The sequence below is a fragment of the Scleropages formosus genome, chromosome 6, assembly GCF_900964775.1.
Source record: "Scleropages formosus chromosome 6, fSclFor1.1, whole genome shotgun sequence".
NCBI classification, from domain to species: domain Eukaryota; kingdom Metazoa; phylum Chordata; class Actinopteri; order Osteoglossiformes; family Osteoglossidae; genus Scleropages; species Scleropages formosus.
In genome coordinates this window covers 13,640,050-13,663,388 of record NC_041811.1, presented here as the reverse complement: position 1 = coordinate 13,663,388, position 23,339 = coordinate 13,640,050, and the positions used below count along the sequence as shown (strand labels likewise).

Genomic DNA, 23,339 nt, shown 5'->3' with positions numbered 1-23,339 from the left:
AAGCGTTGAACAAAGCTACAGCTGATGTCTTTCTCAGCGATGAGGACGCGAGGCTGTGGAATCGGCGGACCCAATTGCAGGTTCTTTTATTGAGACCGAAAACAAGAAGCAAACAAGAGTCGTTGTCGGGGACGGGCACGGGTCGATCGATGGGCAGACGTTGTTCTTGGAACGAAACTGGGTACGAGGTCAAAGGAACAAAGCAGGGGATCCGGAAGGCCGAGGAGGTAGGTGCTGATTCTTGTTGCCGCGCAGGAGCTGCGGTTTCACTCACAGAGGTTGTACAACCAAGTGTGCCGGACCGGCCTCTTTATACCCTGCTGCCCTGAGTAGGAGCAGGTGTGGGCACTTGGCGCGGGGTCGTAGGCGTGAGACAATGTCAAAAAAATTCACTACTATACATCTTTGACGGAGGAAAACACTCTGAAAACAAAAAAACCCCCAACCCCAAGGAACCGTCAAACACATAATGCCAGGTAAAGCCTGAAAACTTTGCAGTAAACCCTGGTACAGTGCCCTGAGGTATGCTGCGAAAAGGTATTTCCCCCTTTCTTGTTTTCTCTATTTTGCAGCTTTTTCACATTAAATTTGAGCAGACACATTGCCAGCTTCACTTTTGCTGGCAAGGGTTTAAGTAGTTGAAAATGATATTGGACAGGACTGGCCCACATCAGGTCTGACTGTGTTCAAACTGCTGACTCTAATTAACCTCTTAATTAGGCTCATTAAAGTTATTTTTTCACACCTATGATTTCACATTTCATTATCTTCCACAGAAGGCAAATGACACAAAAACAATAGCGGTGTTACATTTTTCTCTCTGGGGCTCCATGTGTGTTCTAAAATATGTGGCAGAAAGATCTGACTACATGTAATGTCGAAAAGCTGCTAAAATAGAGAAAATTGGAAAGGGGTCAAATACTTTTTAGAGCACTGTAAACAGGTGAGTTATTGTAGGGAGTTTAGAGTAGTTTATCTAGCGCTGCAAGTCACCTTGAATAGAGGTGTCAGCTAAACACCAGTTCGCAATCAAAAGCACAAAAGCTTCCCCCCTCTCACTCAGAACTGCTGAATTTCTCTCTACATTTAAAAGGGTCTCCAAACTCACCTACTTCTCCTTGATCTCGTACATGCATGATAGATGCGCGTTTATGTTCAGTAACTTTTTGGTAATAAATTGTTGAATAATGGATAAATCTTTATGCAGCTATTCGTGTGATGTATACTGGTTTTTACGGTGCAATGTGACAAATGGACTGTACTCTATAGTTTCACATCTGCATCCAAATCTCTCCTTCTGTTGATGTAATACACTGTTTGTACTGTTCTCTGAGATGGACATCGCTTTGGAAAAAAGCATCTGCAAAATGAATAAATGCAAATGTAAATTTTCAAGGCCAAAGGCATCAGCTAAATGCAAGGTTCAAATAAAGTTAATAACTGAGTAATTAAATAAGTTAACTTACAGGTAACTAGGCAGCTTCATGGGAGTTTACTAACAAAATAGCAGAAGACTGAGGAAACGACTTAGATTGCGGTAAACTCTATGCAATGATCTCCCTCTGTCCCTCAGAAGTGCTAAATCCCCAGTCAAGAGGTCTCAAAACACACCTCTGTCGAACTCACTTCTCTCCTGATCTCCTATCTAGTCCAAAAACTTGCACTACATTTCCTGTTAAATGTACACGACCAGTTCTACCTGGCGCTAGTCCTGTAACGTACGCTGGGTAAACACTGACGTCGGACTTAGTGACAGTACTGTCCGTCTGATGGTGAAATACACTCTGCTTACTGAGTTGCACGTCACTTTGGAGAAAAGCATCTGTTAAATGAATAAATGCAAGATGTTAATGAAAAACAGCACCTTGGGCTCTCACACTTGCGCTGCCGGGTATCGATCCCCGTGCCGCAGGTTCGACTGCAGGGCCCCCATGGGCCCCAGGCACTCCACTGGCCTATGGTGTTCACCGGCTGCGCCGTCCCACTCGCACACTCCCCGGCTCGGCACCACTGAAAGAGACAGTCAACGCCGCGGCACAATTACGCTCGGTGTGCTGTGGCCCTTGACTTGGAGCCAGTGACTGCATTTGGAACCTACCGTGTTCGAGCCAAAACGAGGAAGAGCAGACGGGTAGTGGGGTGGGAGGGCGGCGAATTCTTAAAACATGATATGAAAAAATACAACAGCTAGAGGGTGTCTGACCTCATTCTTGTTTACATGCCTCATTCGCCCTTGCTTCATTTCAAAAGTTCACTTGTTGAGGGGTCTGGTTAATTTAATCATTATTCAATTATAAGTGCTACGATGTGTTTCCCCAGAAAAAGCCCGCGAGGGTCCAAATAAGCGCTTTCTAACACGGCGAACAAATTGATCACTGGCTCTACAATGAGCAGCACTGCTCTACTCTCTTGGCTCTTGCTGAAGTCCTGCGCTATGCAGGAAGCTGTTAAAGTAAATGTACCTTGCTAAGACCACCAGTGCTTCAGGACCAAGCCTCGGTAATAAAGGCCTCAGCACATCTTCACTGCCTTCAAGGTGCTCGATATTCCGGAAAAATCCTGGAGGACCAACTGTTCAGACCTGATGCTATTTGTTTATTGGCTCTCGAAGCCTTTGGGCTCTCTGGACCCGCACATGATTTAAATAAGGTCACACGCCGAGAACACTTCTCCTGAATGTTCGGCTGAATTTACAGGAGTCATAAACACCGTGTCTTTGAACTTTAATGGCATCTTGTTAATTGTTAGGGCTCACACTCTTAAGTAAGTCCAGGAGGCTTACAGAAATGTAACAGTTGGCCCAGTTCCCCGTTCCCGGAGCTAACGCAGGCCGCTTCTCGTCTCGCTGTTTATAATAACGCTGAGGTGATGTGACTCGCAAAATCCCGGTTTTTCTTTTAGTTTGGAAAAGCTGATTTCATATGAAAATGATACACTGTCTCCCTGCCATGGCTTGAGTGGACGGATAAGTTCTTTTATCTGGCATTTTTTAAACTGCTTAAGCAAAAACAAAAACCTTATACAGGGGGTGAGGAAAAATTCTCATAACTAAATTATGCACTATATGAGAGGGATGTAAATGTATGGCTTCTTAGATGAACACAGAATGATGTGCCAGTCAAAAGTTTGAGTACACCTGGTGGAAACTGGTCTGTTTGACAAGGAATTTGATTAACAAATTTCATCAGAAAATGAGGGAAAATGAGGCACTATCTCTTCCCAGCTCTCCTGCAGCAGTAGGACACTTATGGGACTTCCACTGGGGGTCAAGAAGAGCTACTTCCTCGCAGCGACCCCCGGGCAACGTCCCTGATGGCTATGCGCTCTTCAAATTGATCAAACTGGTCTCGCTACTACCATGCAAGCAACTTCTTGAAGCTTGCCCTACGCTGCTGAAGATCTCTCTTTAAACATACGATAAATAAGGACTTCCACTCTTCTGCCCACTTTGTCCCATGCAGGTATTGCCCAGGTAGGGCGGGCCTTAGCAACAGTTTGAACCATTTTGGTGGGGCTTCCTGTGGTTTTGAGATTATTTCGGATTAGATGTCAGGAATGTATGATATCACGTTGTCTTTAAAACAACAGTGACATTTATTTACTTATATTCTGGTATAAAACGTCAAAACAGAGCTATTCTTAGAAAGAAATCTTCCTTGCTTTCTGTAGTAGAAACTCTTTCAAAATTTTATCTTCATTTTGTTCTTTTTTTCAGCTTCAACACATTCTCTAGATTACATTGCAAGGCTGTTGAGTCCGTTTGACCTCAGACAGGATTTGATCAGTGTTAATTTGAGAAATTTCTTTTCCGCTAATGCTCCCTGCCCCCCTCCGCCTCCCCGTTCACTCCTGTTGGGCGTCCGTAGTTTTCAAAGATGGAGATGGTAACTCTAGTGCGGAGCGTCCTGTGGGCACGGTGCCGAATGGAGACAAATAGGGTCCACCGGTCCAAGGCCGGCCCTGTGCTCAGGTCACCCAGGTGGGTGGGTAACAGGTGGGGAACCGGCTGCAAAGTGGTAAAGCCACTGTAGACTTAAAGGTACAAGGTTCGAGTAGGCTGACAATTAAAGGTTCAAATTCCCAGGGAGGCTCTCCTCTTGTACACTAGTGCAGTACTTATTTTGAAATTCTCCAGGAAAATATGATTTGGTGAAAGTGGACGTCACTATGGATAAAAGCACCACCCAAGCAACAAAACGATAACAGACTACCTTTCCCTAATGACAGGGGATCCGTTTGGTGTTGTACTGGTAGACAAGGTTTTGCTCTGATCATCTCTCCGTTACAATTTCCATCCAAAGTTAATGTGAAAGCATACATTTTCTATGCCGTGTGTCAAGCCAGTCACCGAAACGTCCACCCACCTTTCCCGTGTCACACTCAGTGCCGTCCATGGGTGGGTCCAGCTTGGTTTTACACTCCTGCTCTCCATCAACACGACACCAGAGGCCAGAACACATTGCGTGCTGAGAGTCAGAAAGGACAACTGTTGGAATCTGAAGGCCATGAAGGTTTAGTGGCAGACAAATACACGTGATGTGTTCTGAAAGCTATTATGAGATACATAGTAATAATGTAAGGGTTTCACTAAAGAATATGAAAAGCAGGGTGGCCCGGAGATGACTGCACTACGGAGATGGATCTTGATTTGCGCAATGTAATTTCCAGTTTTTACACTATTATGTCATCCTTTATTACGGTGTAATTACAAATACAGTATAATTAGTCATTTGTCCCTGAAAAATCCTGACAGGAATAATTACACTGAGTTGCTTGTACATGATGTCAGTGCCCATTAAACCAGGCAGCACTATCATGTTCAGCAGTCCGCTAAGTCCACAAATGCAAAAACATGAAAAACAAGTAAGGAAAACAGACCCAACGTTAGCACACAATCAAAAACAAGGACAGGTGAAAGACAAATGATAATGATGTGGAATAAGACAATTCCATTAGCTCATTTAGCTGGTGTTTTTCTCCAAAGCAATTTACAGTGTTAAGCTACCTACAATTACTCACCTATTTGTACAGGTGGGTAATTTTTACTGCAGAAAAATACAGAAAAGAAAAAAGATGCACTCAGATGTCGTAGAATAAGGAACGAAGAGCTCGGGGGCTCGGAACCCCCTGATGTATGTAAGATTTTGAAATTTGCTCTCTCGTCATTCCTCATAATTTTTACCGCAGCAATTTTAGGGTAAGTCCCCTGCTTAAGGGTGCTACAGTATTAGGCTGGATTCGAAACAGGAATCTGCAGACCCATTACAGCAGCGCTGTCCACAGTGCGATCAGCTACCCCTATAACTACTTCATCTAACTTTATGCATCTCTGGCTTTTTTATTGTTTTTTTTTTAAATTAACAAACTAACTTTACGTAAAAATCACATCTGCAACTATGTCTTTCTCCTAATGTAATGCAGAAATTGCATTTTCTGTGAGATGTACGTCACTTTGGAGAAAAGCATCTGCTAAATGAATAAATGTAAATGTAAATGATAGTAAGAGCTTAAAAGATTTTATGATGGCCTGACATTCATCACACATCTGAAAAGGCCCAAGATGCTCATGGACACAAGCAACTTCAGATAGTGATATGGCCCATGTGACCAAGAGGTGTGCAGAGCTACAGCACCAGTCTCTCTTTGGAGCTGCCATCATCCTACTTGCTTTTAAATATTTTATGCGCAACGCTTGACAACACTTAACACACCACCTGGAGAATGTTATCCATCAAACAGACATCCTATAAAATGTAGTGTCCTGGTATCTAGACAATACCCTGGGGCGCACTGCAAACCATAGGTATTCCTGCGCTGTCCTGACTTTATGAACACCTCATGTAAGGTCTAATGAAATTAAGTTTGTTTGCAGAGAAACACACTGGGTTGCCATGGCATCTGATCACACAGTAGAACTAATGGTCTGCTTTATGAGGTTCTGTTGCCTCAGGACGGCTCTACCACAGTCGATTGCCTTTATCATAAAAACAGCTGTACAAGAGGAGACTTATGAAGTCATTTAGGGGATTAAGCCCATGCTCTTGACTTTATATATTGTCCACAAAAGCAAGTGAGGCTGTGAACACAAAACGTGCTTCTCTTATGAATTACTGCTTGCATAGTTTGCAAGAGAGAAAAAAAAAAAAAACTTTGCTGGGTTGTCAGGGTGAGTGTGTCTTATGTTGAAAGACCCAAAACACCCCATCATTGATGTGTCCAGGTGCATCAGAAGGTGCATCACAAGATACGTGATATAAAAAAGGTGCCAAAAGAAATTTAAAGAACTTGATCCCTCTTTCTTGCAGATAGCTATCATCTCTTTCCATCTAGGCATCTGTCTCCATCTGACATCATGTTCTCATCTCCAAGCCCGAAATGCACAGAAACGTTAACAGTGACGTGAGGCTGAAAGAAACATTTCAAAACATTTGAGTTCACATTTAGAATATCAGATATCACTTGGCACACGTTTTATTTCACAAACTCTGTTGTTTTTTATTATCTATTTCTCTTCCCTACTGAATACAAGATTGTGATGTCCTGGTAGTGTGATGCCACCGGTCTAAAGACCTGTCCCCTTGATGTGTATGTATACTTCTCATCTTTGACACACAACTGGTCCAAAAAGGATGCGCTTCCTATCGCTCACCTGCATGCTCTTGCAGTGAGATGCTGTTGGCCCAAAGAGGATCTGACACTGCTCATCTGCAGTGTAGGACATGCCTGGGAGTTTGGATGGCAAGATCACGGAATTCAGACTTAGGGGGTCTGTCTGCAAAAGACAGCTGCTGGATTTGGACCTTAAGAAAAGAAAACACAAGGACACATGCTGACCTGGCTTTCCATAAACATCTTGTACTTTACAGGGCAGGAAACGCATGAAGAGCACTTCCTTTTCGACCTTTCACAGTCCTTTTTAATAATACTGTAGACACCTATGCACTTAAAGCCAAGTCCCACCTCATAGACTCATAAAGATCATGCAGGGAACAAATCTGTAGCTCATCTGCTGCACTGTAGAGAAGTGAACACGCCCCAAGGGAACCTCAGGGGAGAGGGTTTACCTCAAGAACCTCTCCACGTCTTCACGGCTGCAGCGAGACCAGGAAACATCGCCCAGATTCTGCCCTTTGATCCACTCGCCCGACATTATGTGCAGGCTGTTGGCGCAGGACGGGTGATCGTTGTCATGGCTCACACCCATGCTAGGTTCAGAAACGACAGCCACACAAAATGAGTCATAGCTATTAGATTTTTCAAAACATACATTATAGGGGCATAAACCAACAGCATGAAAATAAAAACATGTGTAACCTATACGAAAAAAACAGAGGGGAAATGAAAAGGCTAGGATTAACGACACATAAACACAGCCTGAATTTGCGTTGTCCTGGGTATTCACCCCTTTGGTTTGTATGGTGAAGAGCACGAAAACCATCTTGAGATCCAGTCTCAGCCCAAGAGTTGTACTCGGTACAGTCAGATCAAAGGAATATTTACGTCTCCCACAACATGTACAGCTCAGATGGATGCACTGTAATTTGTCCCATATTATTACCATGAACCAAGTTTGGTGCACTCTTGTGGAAAGAAAAGGTAAAGGGTATAATTTTTGGGGCTACTACAGAAATATAGGTACAAAAAGGAGTGGTAAAAATTGGCGAAATACAAACAGCTTCCATCTTTTTGAACTATAACATCTGCTGGATTAAAAAATGAGGGTGAATTAAAGACAGAACACGCTGCAGCATAATGAACCTTTTCAGTAACAAAGACATCCGCAAAACTTGTCTATTATTACAGTGTGTATTATCACACTTTGCAGAACTAATTACTACTGACCATCAAAAGCTTTATGTTCAGTAACCTGCTAAAACAAACTTTGACCTTCGTGTTTTTTTTGTGTTTTTTTTAACCGAACTCCATTTCTAGGACTGACTGTGAGTAAATTTTGAAAAATTACAGCCACAGTTCGAGACTCGAGCAGAAGCTCTGTGTTAGCTCTCCTTCTTGTGTTTTTGCTGATGACAAGCATGATATATTTGACGGTGGAAATGTCATCTGTGGGTAAAAAGGAGAAACACTCGCCAGCATACTCAATTATACAGCACGTTCTCCTTTAATTACACAGCATGGAGATGATTAAATTCATACCAGTCATCCCACACAATTTATTCTTGCTCGATGTGTCTTGCGGATAGTAGGGTCTCTTTGGGATCTAGTGCCGGCAAACTGCACTTATACGAAGAACATGAACTACAGCTGCTGTATATAATGTGGTGACACAGTTCTGCATTTCACAATAAACAAAAGGGGGCTCCAAGCCAAAGTGGCTGGCTGATGTTCCTGACACTCCAAGCAGACTCCAAAATAATACACAGGCCACCCACGAAAAAGAGTTTTCACATGTAGTCGATGTTGAAGCTTTGCTGAAGAGGGTTAAACTACAGATTCCTTCGCTTAACAGGGAACACTTTGTTGGGATCCCTCAGAAGCTTTAAACATCTATTCACAATTATGATACTGCCTACATATAATGTGGTTTTCTGCAACAGCTGAGGACTTCTGTTCAACGAAATTGTGTGATCGACTTTGTTTCACACAGTATCCATCATGTTTTTCCTTCTGAAACCAGTGGAACTGGTTTGGTCTAGAGCATAACCACAGCACAGAAAGTCTGCCCTTTCAGTCCATCACCTCAGCTCAGCACCGGATGTGGGTACAGCAACACACTACATAATGTACATCTTGAGAGTCAGTTATGCACTGGCAAATAAAACTGGGCCATTCCAACTATGGGGTCAAATGAAAAAGGGGATTTTACTCATTTTACTCAGAAAGTAGCTTGACATGTACAGTCGAGGACTCCAGGGTCATAAATCACGTTACTGAGTTGTGCAAAAGTTTGAATTCAGGAACTCTAAACCGGAGGCAAACCACCATGCCTGGAAATGGCTGCAGAGCATTTGGGGAAAAAAATACGAGAGAGTGATTTCTTAGACTCGACCCTTAAATTCTCGGTCAAGTGCAACAAAACTTGCTTATTGAGCATTTAGATGCACAGCTAATCTGGCACCAAGATTGTCCCTGATGGGAAGTAAAATAGTTCTGCTCTCAGCACAAAGGGTGTGGGTCAGGGTCTGAAATCAACAAATTCCCCACTGAATCCATGCATATTCCATTTTGTTTATGTTTTGGAATTGTGGAGATTTCCAGAAGTCTGATTTGTACTTGAGAGGTGAGTTAGAGTCCCCTGATGAATGGATATAACTGGTCTGCAGCTCCCCAGTTTCATCATTTTAAATAAAACATAGTGAGTTACTCCAAGAGAGATAACATTTGTGCATGGAACCTTACTGAGGAAAAGATGCTTCATAGCTCTTTGCCTTATTCGCATTAAAGACAGTGTGCAGACTATTATTGTATGGGGCTTGCACATAACCATTACAAGAGTATAACAACGGGGTTCCCGGGACTTCAGGTAAGTATTGTAATTATCCGTGTTCTTACAGCATATTACAACATCTGCATCATTAAGCCATCAGCTTTACAACTTGTCAGGTACTGGGAGGAAGACATATAAGCAGTAGCAGTCAGTGGAGTAAAAAGACAAATACTGGACACACATATTAGATACGCTTGAACACTAAGGGGGAGGGACACATGCTCCTTGTTATGCTTGTGCCTTAATTGTTATACTTCATGATGTCCTACGCTCCAGGAGGGACCCTGTCAAAGTCACCATGAGCAGGGATAAAACCATAAAAGGCTAAAGATCCCAGCTCTACAAATAGGTAAGCTGCTATTCCCTTTGTACAGAATCAGAATCGCTGATTACGTGGTGATTAATGACAGTAATCACTTAAAAAATAGGAATTCACGTCTTTCTACACCATATAAGTACCAGAGGTATTCTATTCCCAGTAGACATCTGTGCATCAGCCTTGCGTGTCTACCACTACGAAATTTTAAAAGCACACATATTATAACCCATACCTTAGAGCTGAGCAATGAGATTTGCATAAGAATACTACTAGTTTTCCAGTGACTCATTGGCAACTGTCAACGGAATGGGTTCGACAACACACACCTGTCAAGGAGGGCAGCGGGCCGAGGACAGGCCAATTGCCCAAGTTTCCTTTCCTACCAGTCCCACGGAAAGAGAAATAATAACAGTAATAATAATGGGGAAAATCAAAAGGCAAGTTATTTTATCATACTCTTTGCGAGATGATCCGCATGGACGCACTGCTGCCGACACTCTTGGCGCTCTGTGTATTTCTTTCGCTCAGAAATTCAAAACAGATGCCAGAAGTGGTCCACATGAGCTTTATGTAAATCATTCTCAAAAAAAAATTAAACATTTGTTTTTCAAGTTCATTCAGCTACATAAATCATATTACATCAGAGCACATACCACGTTTGATTGTATATTTGTACAGCAATCTATGTGTGACGAACAAGGGTTATCACTGGGTTAGACTTTATAGCGCCTTTTTGTTCAATTGAAATTCTCCTCTTTTTATTCTTCGAAAAGTTTCAATCAGTCCTATTTTTCCCGCAGTGGATGCCTTTTACAAGCAAGAGAAGGAAACCAAGCGCTGACACCTTTTAATCCATTTAGAGGCTCAAATTTAACAATAGGTTGAAAAAACATTAACAACTCTCTTTTGTCACTGGACAGACAAAAAACCACGGGTGACTAACGGCAGGGTGAGCATAATACTTGCTCACTGTTCAAAACCGCACTGGAACCACAACCCTTGTCCTCTGACACAGAGATGGTTTCGATTCACGCAAAAATGTACATACAATACGCCGCAGCGATGATTCTAGCGAACAATAGGAAGAGATTACACAAAAATATTCAATAGGCAACAAACTGCCAAACCATCAGGCAGCCTTCTGTACGGCATTCTTGTTTATTTGTTGTTTTTGGCAGTTTAAATGGGGAATATAGTACTGAGACTTCTAGGAGGAACTTAACTTGATACAGACATACATATACATTTACATATATGTGTGTGTGTGTGTGTGTGTGTGTGTATATAAAGCCACAGTAAAGCACATTTGCTCAGTATGTTGAGTAGAAAACGCCTTCCTGCACTTTTAATTGTTAGAACTTCAGAAAGTAGTCACAACAACTCCATCCAATATCTTTGATTACATGTGAAAGATCCAAACGCAAGCAATCACTGGCTTTTTAGAAAGTCTAGTAACTTCAGACTTTCTACAAATAAGCCTGCGACTTGCGTGCCGTGTCATGGACTCAGTGAGTCTACAGCTACTGGATGGCTTCCAGTAGGTCTTCGGTTTTGCTCCTAATTTAGATTTAACTATGCCCATGAGTTAATGTCCGAGATGTGATTTTTCAGGGTTTGGACAGTGTTTTATTACACGAATTGCAAAAATATCTTTGATGTTTCCACTAGGGAAAAGGGAAAAGCTTGAAGCTTGATGGAACGTCATAGCACAGTAGAACTAGCAATTTTTGCTACTGAAATCAAGCACAGGTGGGATTTAAAAGCATCAAGAAAAATCAATGAGATCAAATGTGACTGCCAAAGTCACACATTTATGTTCGAAAAGGCATTTTACAATCCGAAAATAAAGAACATCCAGGGTGTGACACTGAAACATTTCCGTTTCCATGCCTATATGTAGCACAAACACACATCACCTTTTGCCTTAGTAGATGTTTCTGCAAGACACGTGGGTGGAAATTGTGTAGGAACTCAAGAGGTACCTCAAACAAAGTGCAGAGGGCATTTTTAATGCAAGTGCTGAAGAAAATCAGGAAACAGCAGTACCAATTTCCACACCCCTGTCAATGCCAAAGCCTTGCAGTTATGGTAAGTTGGTAAGTCTTAGTTATCTGGCAGTTTTTAATGCCAGGGTGTGTTAAAATGAGGTGAATGTCTGGCTTCTGTCAGGGGAGACAAGCTAGGCTAGACTGGCTGGCAGTTTTACTGAATGCCACCTCCATGGTGCGACACCGAGTAGCTGGATGCATTTACATGTGTAAACTTTATTTTGCCCCCTGAAAGACAAGAATGCACCTGCTACTGTACTGTGCAAATTAAATTCGGTAGTATGTGACCCCACAGCAGCTCTGCTATCGAGTAACAATGAGCCATCGTCTGTTCTTTAAGGTTAGTGCTCATGCAGCACAGGTTGAACAAAGAGATGGTAGAATGCTGAGCATCATGTAAAAGTAGACACCTGAGATGTGTACAGGTTCCATGAATAAATGTTTCCAGACTTTTATTAAGGTCTAGAGAGTCTACAAAATAAGATCTAAACACAACCAGGTAAGTTTGAAACTCAAAGTGCGGAAGACAAGGCTGCAATGCATTCAGAATAATTAACCCTGTCCCATTTTGCATAACGAGCAGTGCAGGGGACATCACCTTAAGACATCACTGCATCTCTCCCTGGTTCTTCAAGCAGAGTCAGGATTGAAGGCTTCTGGTTCATTTATAAGCTTTGATTATTGTTAAATCATATTCAACTGATGCCTTTGCCCAAGGCGACTTACATTAAGCTATCAACTCTTTCACACACAGGGCAATTTAGCATCACTGATTCATCTGAAACACAAATCTAGACCAGGAGGAAACCTATGAGAACATGCAAAGTAAACAGACTGAGCTGGGTTCAAACCCACATCCAAACTCACAGCCAGGAGTTGTAATGGACCAGCGCTACCCACAATTTATGATGATGTTGAGAAGATACTGGAAGATGTTGGCTGCCCTGTAGAGGCATAAATGAGCAAAGGGACATGCAGAATATAGTTGAAGTATCAAAAAAATTCAAACACGTCAACTATAACAGATGAAAATAGTGGGGAATAGAACTCAAAAGGTGATTTCAGTTATATTATACTGACAAAGTCTGGGATTTGTGTCTTGTTTAAACCTGAAAAATGACTTTATAAACAGCAGCTAACCAATTTTCAAACTCATCCTTTCCCTTCCCCTTCTAAAAGCTAGGTATTTATTCAAGGTTCCCATTTCCTCATAATTTTAGTTTTACAAGGACTTTTGGTGGCACACACCAAACATGGTAACGGCAAAAAAACCTTAAAAGGGAAAAATTGTTCCTTAATAAATGTATGCATATTTTTTAATATTTCCAACAAGGGGAAATCTAACTGGCATCCACAGTTGGTCTTCTTGTCATGAAAAACCTTGACACAAATCTGTTTCAGCTTAACATGCAGTGTGCAACATTATGCAGATGACTGATGTAGTTAGTACTTGGAAATGGACCAAAACACAGAGAAAGACCAGATACAAGGGACAGCATCATCTTTCCACAAAACATATTTGCAGGAGCTACAAACCAGTTTGTACCAGTTTCCAGACTGGAGGCAACATTTTTGTCGGCATGTAGTATTTCACTGATTCTGAAGCCAAACTTAGTAACGAGATCTTATTCGGGGAACCAAAAGAAATTCCGCTCATAATAAGAAGTATGAAATGTATTTCTGTCGAAATAATTCACAATACAGGATTACGGTTTGATAAGAAATACCACTTTAGCCAAAAGATTCCTCCACAGATTCCAGTACAACACATAAATAAGAATAGAGTACCTGTGGGTGCAAGTGATTTGTTTTGTTGTCTTATTCCAAATAAATTGTCAAGATAAGCTGTGGTGTGCCACTTTACTGGACCTGGGGACAATCTGTCAAATGAATGCTGAGATAACACACACACACACACACACACACACACACACATTTTCAGAACCGCTTGTCCCATACGGGGTCGCGGGGGAACCGGAGCCTCACCCGGCAACTCAGGGCATAAGGCCGGAGGGGGAGGGGACACACCCAGGACGGGATGCCAGTCCATGCTGAGATAACAATGCACCAAAAATAAAAAATTATCTTTAACAATAGTTAAGTATAGGAGCAAGAGGTGAGCTGTCCGTGCACTGTACAAAATGACACAAATGTGACGTTACCACTGACCTCAAGCTGACATTGTGAGACATGCCAGCCCAATAAAATGCTCGACTGGCAAGGCTACTGAGCTGCGCTTCATGTGCCGGCAAGAGATTGCCCTTAAAATCATCATCACAACGGAGGTGAGAGGGGCTAGTAATACGACTTTTTCCAAAATTTTTCCAAACTCTTGACTACACAGCAACATTTAAGGTTATATATGAAGTTTAACGATGCTGTCACATTAATCCAAAAACTGAAATGAAATAAACAAATCTTAAAAATGATAAGTCTGTCTTAAAAAATAGTGAGATTCAGACCATTTTTCGTCCGAGCCACATGACAGCATCTTTGCTGTGACCCTTGCCAAGGAATGACGAGCCTCTCTTAGCTCATTTGGCAGAGAAAGACGGTCGCCCTAGAATCCATGAACTGTTTTCTTTTTTTTCTGAAGCCTTCATACAGACATGGGAACGGAACCCGAAGCAGAAAGAAATGAAAAGTAAAGGATGTGACAATTTATGCTTGGGGGATTCTGTCACCTTTCGTGCCTTGTCTGTCCCTGTAGCATGAGGAATTGACACTGTCAAAGGTGAGTGTGTTGATTGTGCAGCCGATTCCCTATGAACGAATCGGTGACACTGACTACTACCGGTCTGTCGGATGCACAAGACAATTGCAAGAGGAGTGTCTTTCACTTTGCACAAACTTAAACTGAAGCAGTTTGATGAAAATGATTCTTTTCTAAAGGGCTAATGGGGGTGCAGATGACACATCCTCCGAGGGTTTAATGAAACCAGATGGTTTGCTGGAATGGAGCGGGTCTTCCAGTTGGGGTCCGCTGGGGGACGAGAGGACTCGCCAGGCCCTCCGCATCATTGCTTCCAACTCCGTTCCCCCGTCACCCCCACACACGGCTGCAGCGGTTTCTCAGAGCACGTGGCTGATGTGAACACATCAGCTGAGCAAAGCCTAGAAAGACTGCACTCTACAGAGCCCACTACTGCAGATGGTGGAAAAAGTGGACTGTTGTTTCATCATTAGGTTTGAGCAGGCTCTTGAGAATCATGCTTACAGTGGTGAAGCAGCCTGTCCTAAAACGTGCTAGTGGCGAAAGTAAGCAAAATGCACGTCTGAGTCCCTTTTTGTTTACATTTATTTATTTAGCAGATACTTTCCTCCAAAGTGACTTCCAGTGAACTCTATGTAGTGTTATGAGCCCACACACCTTATTCACCATGGTGACTTACACTGCTAGATACACCACTTACACTGGGTCACTCATCCATACATCAGCAGAACACACTCTACCTGTCACTCACACACTACAGGGAACCTGAAGAGCATGTTTTTGGACAGTGGGAGGAAAGGGGAGGACCTGGAGGAGACCCACACAGACATGGGGAGAACATGCAAACTCCACATAAACTGAGTGGCGATCAAACCCACGTCCTCTCGTACCACCCAGGCTCTGAGAGACAGCAGCACTACTCGCTGTGCCACCATGCTGCCCCAGTGTTTCAAGTGTCTGCTAGTCACCACGGTGAAATCAAAAGGACTGAACACTGTTGGACACTTCTTTTTCGTTTTGGCAATAAAACAAGTTCTTTGATATTATCTAAGGATGCCACTGTTTATGGGGTATTTTCTATTGATGTGTGATATCAGAAAACATTTGTCACTTTTTGTTGTTTTCTTCAAGGCTCAAGTTTTCATAAATATGGTAACTGTCCCACAATGAATGGTATTGTAGTAAAATGTGGCATGAGTATACTTCTTCCTTCAGAACTGCATTAGATATGAAAGGCTGCACATTATAATGTGCATATTTGAATCTAATATATATCTATATATGTATATGGTCATGTGAGAAAGAAAGTATACTTTAGTACAAGTATTCCATGCTTTTATACTGTATATCAGGAAATAACAAAACATCATCTGGTCCTTAACAGGTCCTCAAACCTAACCTCAGGTGACAACACATAACAGATTGCACTATTTTGTTATTTAAGAAAAGTCAGCATATGTAAAAAAGTACATGCACTCCATGATTCAGTAGTTTGTAGAATCACCTTTAGCAGCAATTCCTTGAAGTGGTTGTTTTCAGTATGGTAGCATAACATTGTGAGTAGCTTTATAGAAGAGCATCAGCTAAATGAATAAATGAAAATGCATGAGCTGATCAGTCTTTCACCTCATTTTGGAGGAATTTTGGCCCATACTTCTCTAGAACATTGTTTCAATTCATTCTTGTTTGAGGGCATTCGTTTATGCACAGCTCTCAGCGTCCCGCCAAAGGATCTCAATGGGTTTGAGTTCTGGCCTTTGGCTTGACTGTTCCAAAACTCTGATTGTTTTCTTTTTCAGCCATTGAGATGTAGATTTTCTGGTTTGCCGGAGATCACAGTCCTTTTGCATGGTCCTATTTCGGCCAAGCCTTAGCTGTCATACAGATAGCCTCATATTTGTCTATAGAATGCTTTCATATAAAGAGAAATTCATGGTCGACTCAATGACTGCAAGGTGCCCAGGTCCTGTGGTTCAAGAAGCCCAAAACCTCATTCATCCTCCACCATTCTTGACAGCTGCTGTGAGGTATTTGAGGTGGTACAATGTGTGTGGGTTTCATCAAACATGGCACTGTGCATAATGACCAAACAATTCCACTTCTGGTCTTGTGTGTCCAAAGGACTGTTCCAGAAAAGCTGTGGTTTGTTCAGATGCAATTTTGCAAACCTAAGTTGTGCTTCCATCTTTTTATTGGAAATATGGCGTCTCATCCTGGCTACCCTGAAAGCTATACTTCTACAGTATTTTTGTGATTGTACATTTATCATGCTAACAGAGGCCTGTAAATACCTAGATGTAACGCTCAAGGTCTTTGGAATTTCTCTGAAAGTTATACGACCTGACCTGATCTTAAGGTGAATATGCTGGGACGTCCACTCCTGGGAAGATTGTCAACTGTCCTGAATGTTCTCCTTTTGCAAACAATCCTTCTCATCAAATGAATGCTGAATTTCTCATTCTTCATAAATGGTCTTCTAAACCCTTCCCAGACTGACGAGCGGCAATAATTGTTGCTTTATTTTTGATTGTTGATTGTTGATTTATTTTTATAATTTAATAATTGCTAATTGATTTCATTGAAGGCAACACAGTGGTGCAGCAAGTAGCACTGTTGCCTCACAGCACAAGGGTGGTGCAAGAGAACATGGGTTCGACCCCCATTCAGTCTCTGTAGAGTTTGCATGTTCTTGTTTATGCGTGGGTTTCCTCCCAAAGTACTAGTACATACAGTTCCGGTGAATTGGTGATGCTAAATCGTGCTTGAGCGTACCCCCATGTGATAGACTAACATCCCAACTCGGGTGTGCCCCACCTCCTCTACCTTACATTAAAAACTTGGCATAATTTTAGCATACCCGAGCACTCCAGATCACCAAAGGTTCTGCTTTTATAGAGGTGGTCACACTTCCTGATGATCAAGTAATCAAGTAGATTTGATAAGCAGCACCTGGCTGCTGATTACTTTCTTAATTCCTATAGAAGCAGTGAAGGTGAACTTAAATTCTTTCACATCGTTTCTGCATTTTTGCTGAGAAAATAATAACAGTGAAATCTGTTATGTGTTGTCTGTTACCCGAGGCTAGATTTGTCTGTAGATTATACAGTAGAAGGCTAGATTAAAGAAGTTGGTGAGAACAACACAATTTTTATGTATGCCCTGATATGTAAAATCTGTCAAATGAAAGAAAGTCTACATTCTTTTTCAGATGACTGTTTGTGTATATAGTAACACCCTTGTAATGAGACAGGTAAGCTGAAAGAGTAACCGTTGCATTCTATACAAAGAATATACATTTTGAAATACAGTTTATAAAATATTTCGTGGAGCAATAAATATAAAAAAAAACTCTCAGGACTGAACAGCAAACACAGGATTTCAGGGAGAGTACAGTTTTACTCACTTGTGCCCCATCTCGTGGGCAATTGTGAAGGCAAGGTTGAGTCCGTTGTCCTCTGCCAGGATGCACTTCCTCTTCTCACTGCACATGCCGCTAAGATATGCAATCCCTATGGGGGTAGGGATGTTGGGGAGGGTGGGACAGTATGGTTTTTTACTGTTCACGTCCTGAAAATTCCTGTGAGCTCACAAATTACTGCACTTTCCTCTTAATACCCAACTCAGGTGACATCCAGTTGCACAGGTAGTGCTTTGAACAGGAATACAGCAATTTGGGGTTCGCGGAAGTGAATTAGGTTTCTGCATTAACGGACTTCTCTGCTGACCATGTGGAGCGCTCCTGTTTGAGTGATCGACACTTTAACCTCGTATCTGACATTCAGCTCAAAATCTACACTGCTTCTTGTTGTTTTCCACACTACGATAAAACATCTGTTAATGTTCTTTGTGCATGAAGATCAATGCTGTTTTTAAAACACGAAAAAGATGCCGCAGTATTAAAAATCCTGAATCCCAGCATTAGATGCTTTAAGGTTTTGTTTATGACAGACTTCAACTGAAAAACTTGCATGTAAATTTACACAAACGTCTTTGATCGAAGAGCCCATTCATCACATCAAGCACAAAACAGGACTTTACCCAACACAGACAGCAATGCATTCCCTCTCCCAGGATTCATGATACATTTAGCGTCTGCTGAGTGAATAAATGTATTCAGAACTTCCATGCTGACCCTGAATGCTTAGGTCTCAATGGGTTTTTGCAAAATTTACTCATATTTTAAAACATATTTGGGGTTTTATAGTTACTAACAACTCTCAGAAACGTGTTCTCTGCAGGTAAGCATTGCTCCCGGTGTGAGGAGAGCGAATTCGGGTTAGCGCCACGTCTGATGCATGCTTAGGGATTCAGTGTGGAAGTGGCAGCTGCAACCTCTTAGCTCTGTCCGGATCGGGTTAAGGGAAAACAAGGAAAGGGGTGTCTTTCTCTTCCCCGTGCCGTGGATCGTATACCGTGACCTTTGATGGCTTAATCACCCCATTGAAATGGATCCAGAACTAATGCTTTCCATTACGAAACCCGGCAGAACAATCATGCCTTTGATGCGGGGGTAGGGTAGGGTTGAGGGGGAGGAATAAATAAACTAAATGTAGTTTCGGGGCTGGGATGTCCATTACAGTAGCCCGTGTTTTAAACACTCGCTCATTTTCGGCCTGCCACCACCAGACTCCCGCAACCTTGCGAGCTGCTCTCTATTCTGTCTTCGTTTTCAAAGTTTTTAGTAGCGGCTCAACCTTTCAGAGGCAGCAACATGACTCCTTTCCAGGTTTAGAAGAGAGATTAGCTCTAATCTGTCCATTAATGAAGGCTCAGTCTCTTTAGCCGCCTCTGTTATGAGAAGTCACAGCCAGCTGATCTGTTCTCTCTGCACTTAGCTGAGCATCTGGCCTTGTGGGTGTCCATGACATCCTTCTTGCTGGAAACTGGAGCCTGGCAGCTGTGATCTTTGCGATAATGCTCCTTACCATGCTAGAGATGCAAATTCTGCTTTGGTAATCAAACCAAGTCAGTAGAGAAGCTTGGTTGAATAGAACCGTTGCGCCTACCCATCACTACTCGTTTTTTTATTCAATTTTCTGCAATGTGCAGTATTATTCTTAGCACAGGTTACTTTCTTAATTTAGCATTTCAATGTATGTAACGACACTGAAAGCGAGCTGTCGTACAATAATTAGTCTGGTAATATTCAGTCACAAGGAAACCGTTCCTACACAAGAATTTGCAAAAAATTATAATGAAACACGATATATCTTAATATAATCCAGACTTCCAGGTGTCTGGATCCATTATAAAAGGAGGGGATTTTCTGTGAATAAAAATGTATTCTTTGTTAGTCACCTAACAGAAAATAAAACATCTATTTTGTCAAGATAAAAACAACAGGATACATATTCCAAAAAAAAAAGTAATGCAGAAAAAAACTCACATGTATTTCCCAGACTCTAAAGAAAATAAAGTAAGGTAAATTAAAGTCATAGTGAGCACTTGCTTGGTTTTCCAGGCAAGGAAGGGTACAGAAGTGATTTATGATCACCTTCTTCCACACATGCCTTTAGGTTGCAGACCCAAGGAGAACATGAGAGCACCGAACCTATGCGTGAACAAGCAGCTCAGCAGCAGTGAAGAATTGGCTTTACCTACTGTGCCATCACGCTGCTTCCGAATGGCAAAAAACACAAACAAAATAACCAAATCCGGGCAGCAGAATTCAAATGAAATAACGGGACCCATGTTCTCAAGAAGTATATGTTAAAAGACACACAGCTAGTAATGGAAAGACAGGGCACAGCATCCTGTTCCCTTGCATTCACATTTAGTGTTTTACTCTATTTAATATTTTGTATTTACTTTTGTTTGACATGAGAATTTCAAAAGGTATAACGGCAAAGCTTCTGTCAAAGATTCCTGAGGGCAGACTTATCACACAGTGAAGTGTGCTTTGGTCATGAACCAGGAATCACTGCCTATCATTGCTTTGTTCCATCATGTCCTATAATGGTTGGAAATTCTCCGGAAGGATAAAAACAGCACAACAATATTTCTTGTTCATTCCCACCTGGATGCAATAAGAAAACTGCCAACAAGATCAGTAAAACACAATTGCAGTTTATCTGGGATGTGAGCTATGTTGGCTGTTTTTTTTCTTTTTTTACATTTCTGTTTGAAGTAACGTTTATTTATTGGCGTTACTGAGATACAGAGCTGATAACTTAACTTCCAAAACAGTCAACTTCAGTAGGTGGTCTGATTCCAAGATGGCACTTAAATCTAGAAACTTTAATCACATGAAAACAGGTTTGCACTGTAACATACATCATCTTGTGATGTCATAATCTTTGCAGATTTTTGGAGGATATAAAGAAAATATTGAGGCCTGCAAAGAAGGGCGCCTCAAAAAAGCCACTATACCAGTCTAAATATTAACTGACTAGAAACACACACTGGCTGAAGCCGCTTGTCCCGAACAGGGTCACGGCGAGCCGAAGCCTAACACAGCAGCACAGGGCGGAAGGCTGGAGGGGAAGGGGACATACCCAGGACAGCGCACCAGTCCGTCACAAGGCACCCCGAGCAGGACTGAAACCCGAGACCCGCCAGAGAGCAGGACCCTGCCAAACCCACTGCGCCACCACACCCCCATTAACTGGTGATTATTAGGCAATTAGGCATAAAATACAACTAGTTGTTATGGGACATTCACAAAATGACCAGATCATCCTCAGAAAGTGAACATTTTGGAAAAGAAAAAAGCAACAAAAATAAATGTTTATTAAGTAAACTTCTGGTTTATAGTAAGATAAATGTCTGCTTTTCCATGTTCTGACATGAAGAAACAAGATACAACAATGATTTATTCTTGTTGGTGCACCTTAAATCTTAGGTTAACTCTAGCCATAAGACTGTCCCCCTATCAGAACGCTCATCCATCTGTTTACAACTGCGAGGTGATGCAAGTTTTGTGTACTTCAAGTCAGACAAAACGAATGTCCCAAGAAGATGCAGGCTTCCAGAAAAGGCAACTCACCTAGTGAAGTAACCGCAATGGAAGCTGTGAGCTTTTGAGGGAAGCAGACATGGAAACTGAGATAAAATCACAGTCCCAGTGGAACAAAACACAGGCCAGTAGGGTCAAGGACACGGATATGTATGGAGGTGGACTGAACCGCACTAGATGGACATATGAGTAAATCGCGGTAAGACCGGGGACCTAACAATTGTCTTCTGTGAGCGCAAGCAGCCTTGACAAGTGCGCAGAGAAACATGTTAGTACCCAGCACTGAAAAAAGGGATCTTTTGTTTTAACAAATTATAACATTAAATACTTTAATTTTGCTGATTATTTGTTAAATCTTTCCTGGAAAATTGAGTTTGTTTCCATTTCCTCGGGGGTTTAATGTTAAGCCAGGTGTCGAAAAAAGCTACATGTGAGGGACTGGTGTCCACCTCCAAGGCCGTCCTTTTCAAGTCTTTGAAAGCTTCTGCCCATAAGGTTTGCCAGTGCTTTTCGTACAGTGTGTGCTGTCATTACTGCTCTCCAGTGGACTACCTGCCAGGAAAGGCATGAATCCAGCTCAGCTAACAGCGGAAGTGCCTGTAGCATTGGCCATTATGCTCCGTGTGGAACAGCTGGAACCACCATCACCACACTGCACAAAATGCGGTCTTCACCTCCACCTGGCATGGTGCACACGTGTACATGATGCTCAGTCCTAAACGTAGCAAACAGCACAGCTCACCTGTACCACTAGTGGCTTGAGGGAAAGCCGCCTCGTCTGAGGGTACGGGGAACTGAACGGTCTGCTATTTCCCTAATGTTTTTAAATAACAATGTGTAGAAAAGCAGCAACTGACACAGCAACAAAAGCATCATCTGAACACTTCTGCTGAAATACAAAATGACTTTGCAAAACAAATATGTATGATTTATTTTCATCACTCTAACATACAACAGCTTTAAAAGCTTCAGTTAGTTCATAATTGCACCATAACCTAAATACCGTCTAGTACTGGTAATCTTCATAGATTGTACCGTTTCCTTTGGGACTGTGCAATTTCCTATCCATCTTGCATAGGTAAGCACTAAAAAAGTTATTTCAAACAATGCTACTCTTGCAACGACCTACAAGGATGTTAATCGGTGGAATTCATGTCCAGCGGAACAGTAGGATATGAAGAGCGAAGGCCACCTTTTCCTCTTGCAAGGTGAAACACCCATTGCGTTACAGAGGTCCTTACCTACAGTGTCGCACGGCTCATCCTTGTGCACGCAGAAATCCTTCCTGAAACACATACGGCAGAATGTCAGCGTTCTGCAGGCAAAGCTGCTCAAGGCCATGACCCATTCACACATTATTCATGGGGCTCAGTCTCAAACTACAACAGAGTAGAGCCCGATCCCCCTTTTGCGGCTCCACAGCCAAAAAGGAGTCAATGAGCACTACTGCTTTAATTGTCTGGGACCTATGAAGCTGCTGGTCATTTAGAGGGGATGCAACTTCAGCACTCAGTGCCCGAGGGAGCCAGGTAGAGATATGATCAAGAGAGGGCCATAGGTAGAGACCCTGCAGGCCGGTGACTGGCCTGTCAAAAAGAGGGAGTTGAGGAAGACCCGGAAGGTGTGAGATCAGATGGTCACTTTGGAACCCGAGCCACTGAACCACTCTGAATTCTCTCCTCCAAAACTCTTTTTTCTTTTGCAAATGTTGCCCTGAAATATCCAACAATTTCCCAGGTGTCCCGTTTGACCTGCTCACACAGTTGAGGATTTTACAGATGTGATTTCAGTACAGTGCTTTCCTCAAAGGTACTAAGGCAGGGGTCCTATAGTGATCTGAGGTTAACCACTGCACTTCC

The 23,339-nt window shown here is 42.2% G+C and overlaps 1 protein-coding gene across 1 annotated transcript in view; it reads right to left on the bottom strand.

The window, feature by feature from the left end:
* Positions 1-23,339, bottom strand: part of LOC108929879 (A disintegrin and metalloproteinase with thrombospondin motifs 19-like) — a 66,303-nt gene that overhangs the window by 29,301 nt on the left and 13,663 nt on the right. Inside the window, 6 exon segments of the mRNA XM_018744712.2 lie at positions 1,865-2,010; positions 4,365-4,466; positions 6,650-6,800; positions 7,065-7,205; positions 17,929-18,034; positions 22,722-22,765. Coding sequence (XP_018600228.2) covers positions 1,865-2,010; positions 4,365-4,466; positions 6,650-6,800; positions 7,065-7,205; positions 17,929-18,034; positions 22,722-22,765 — 690 coding nt within the window.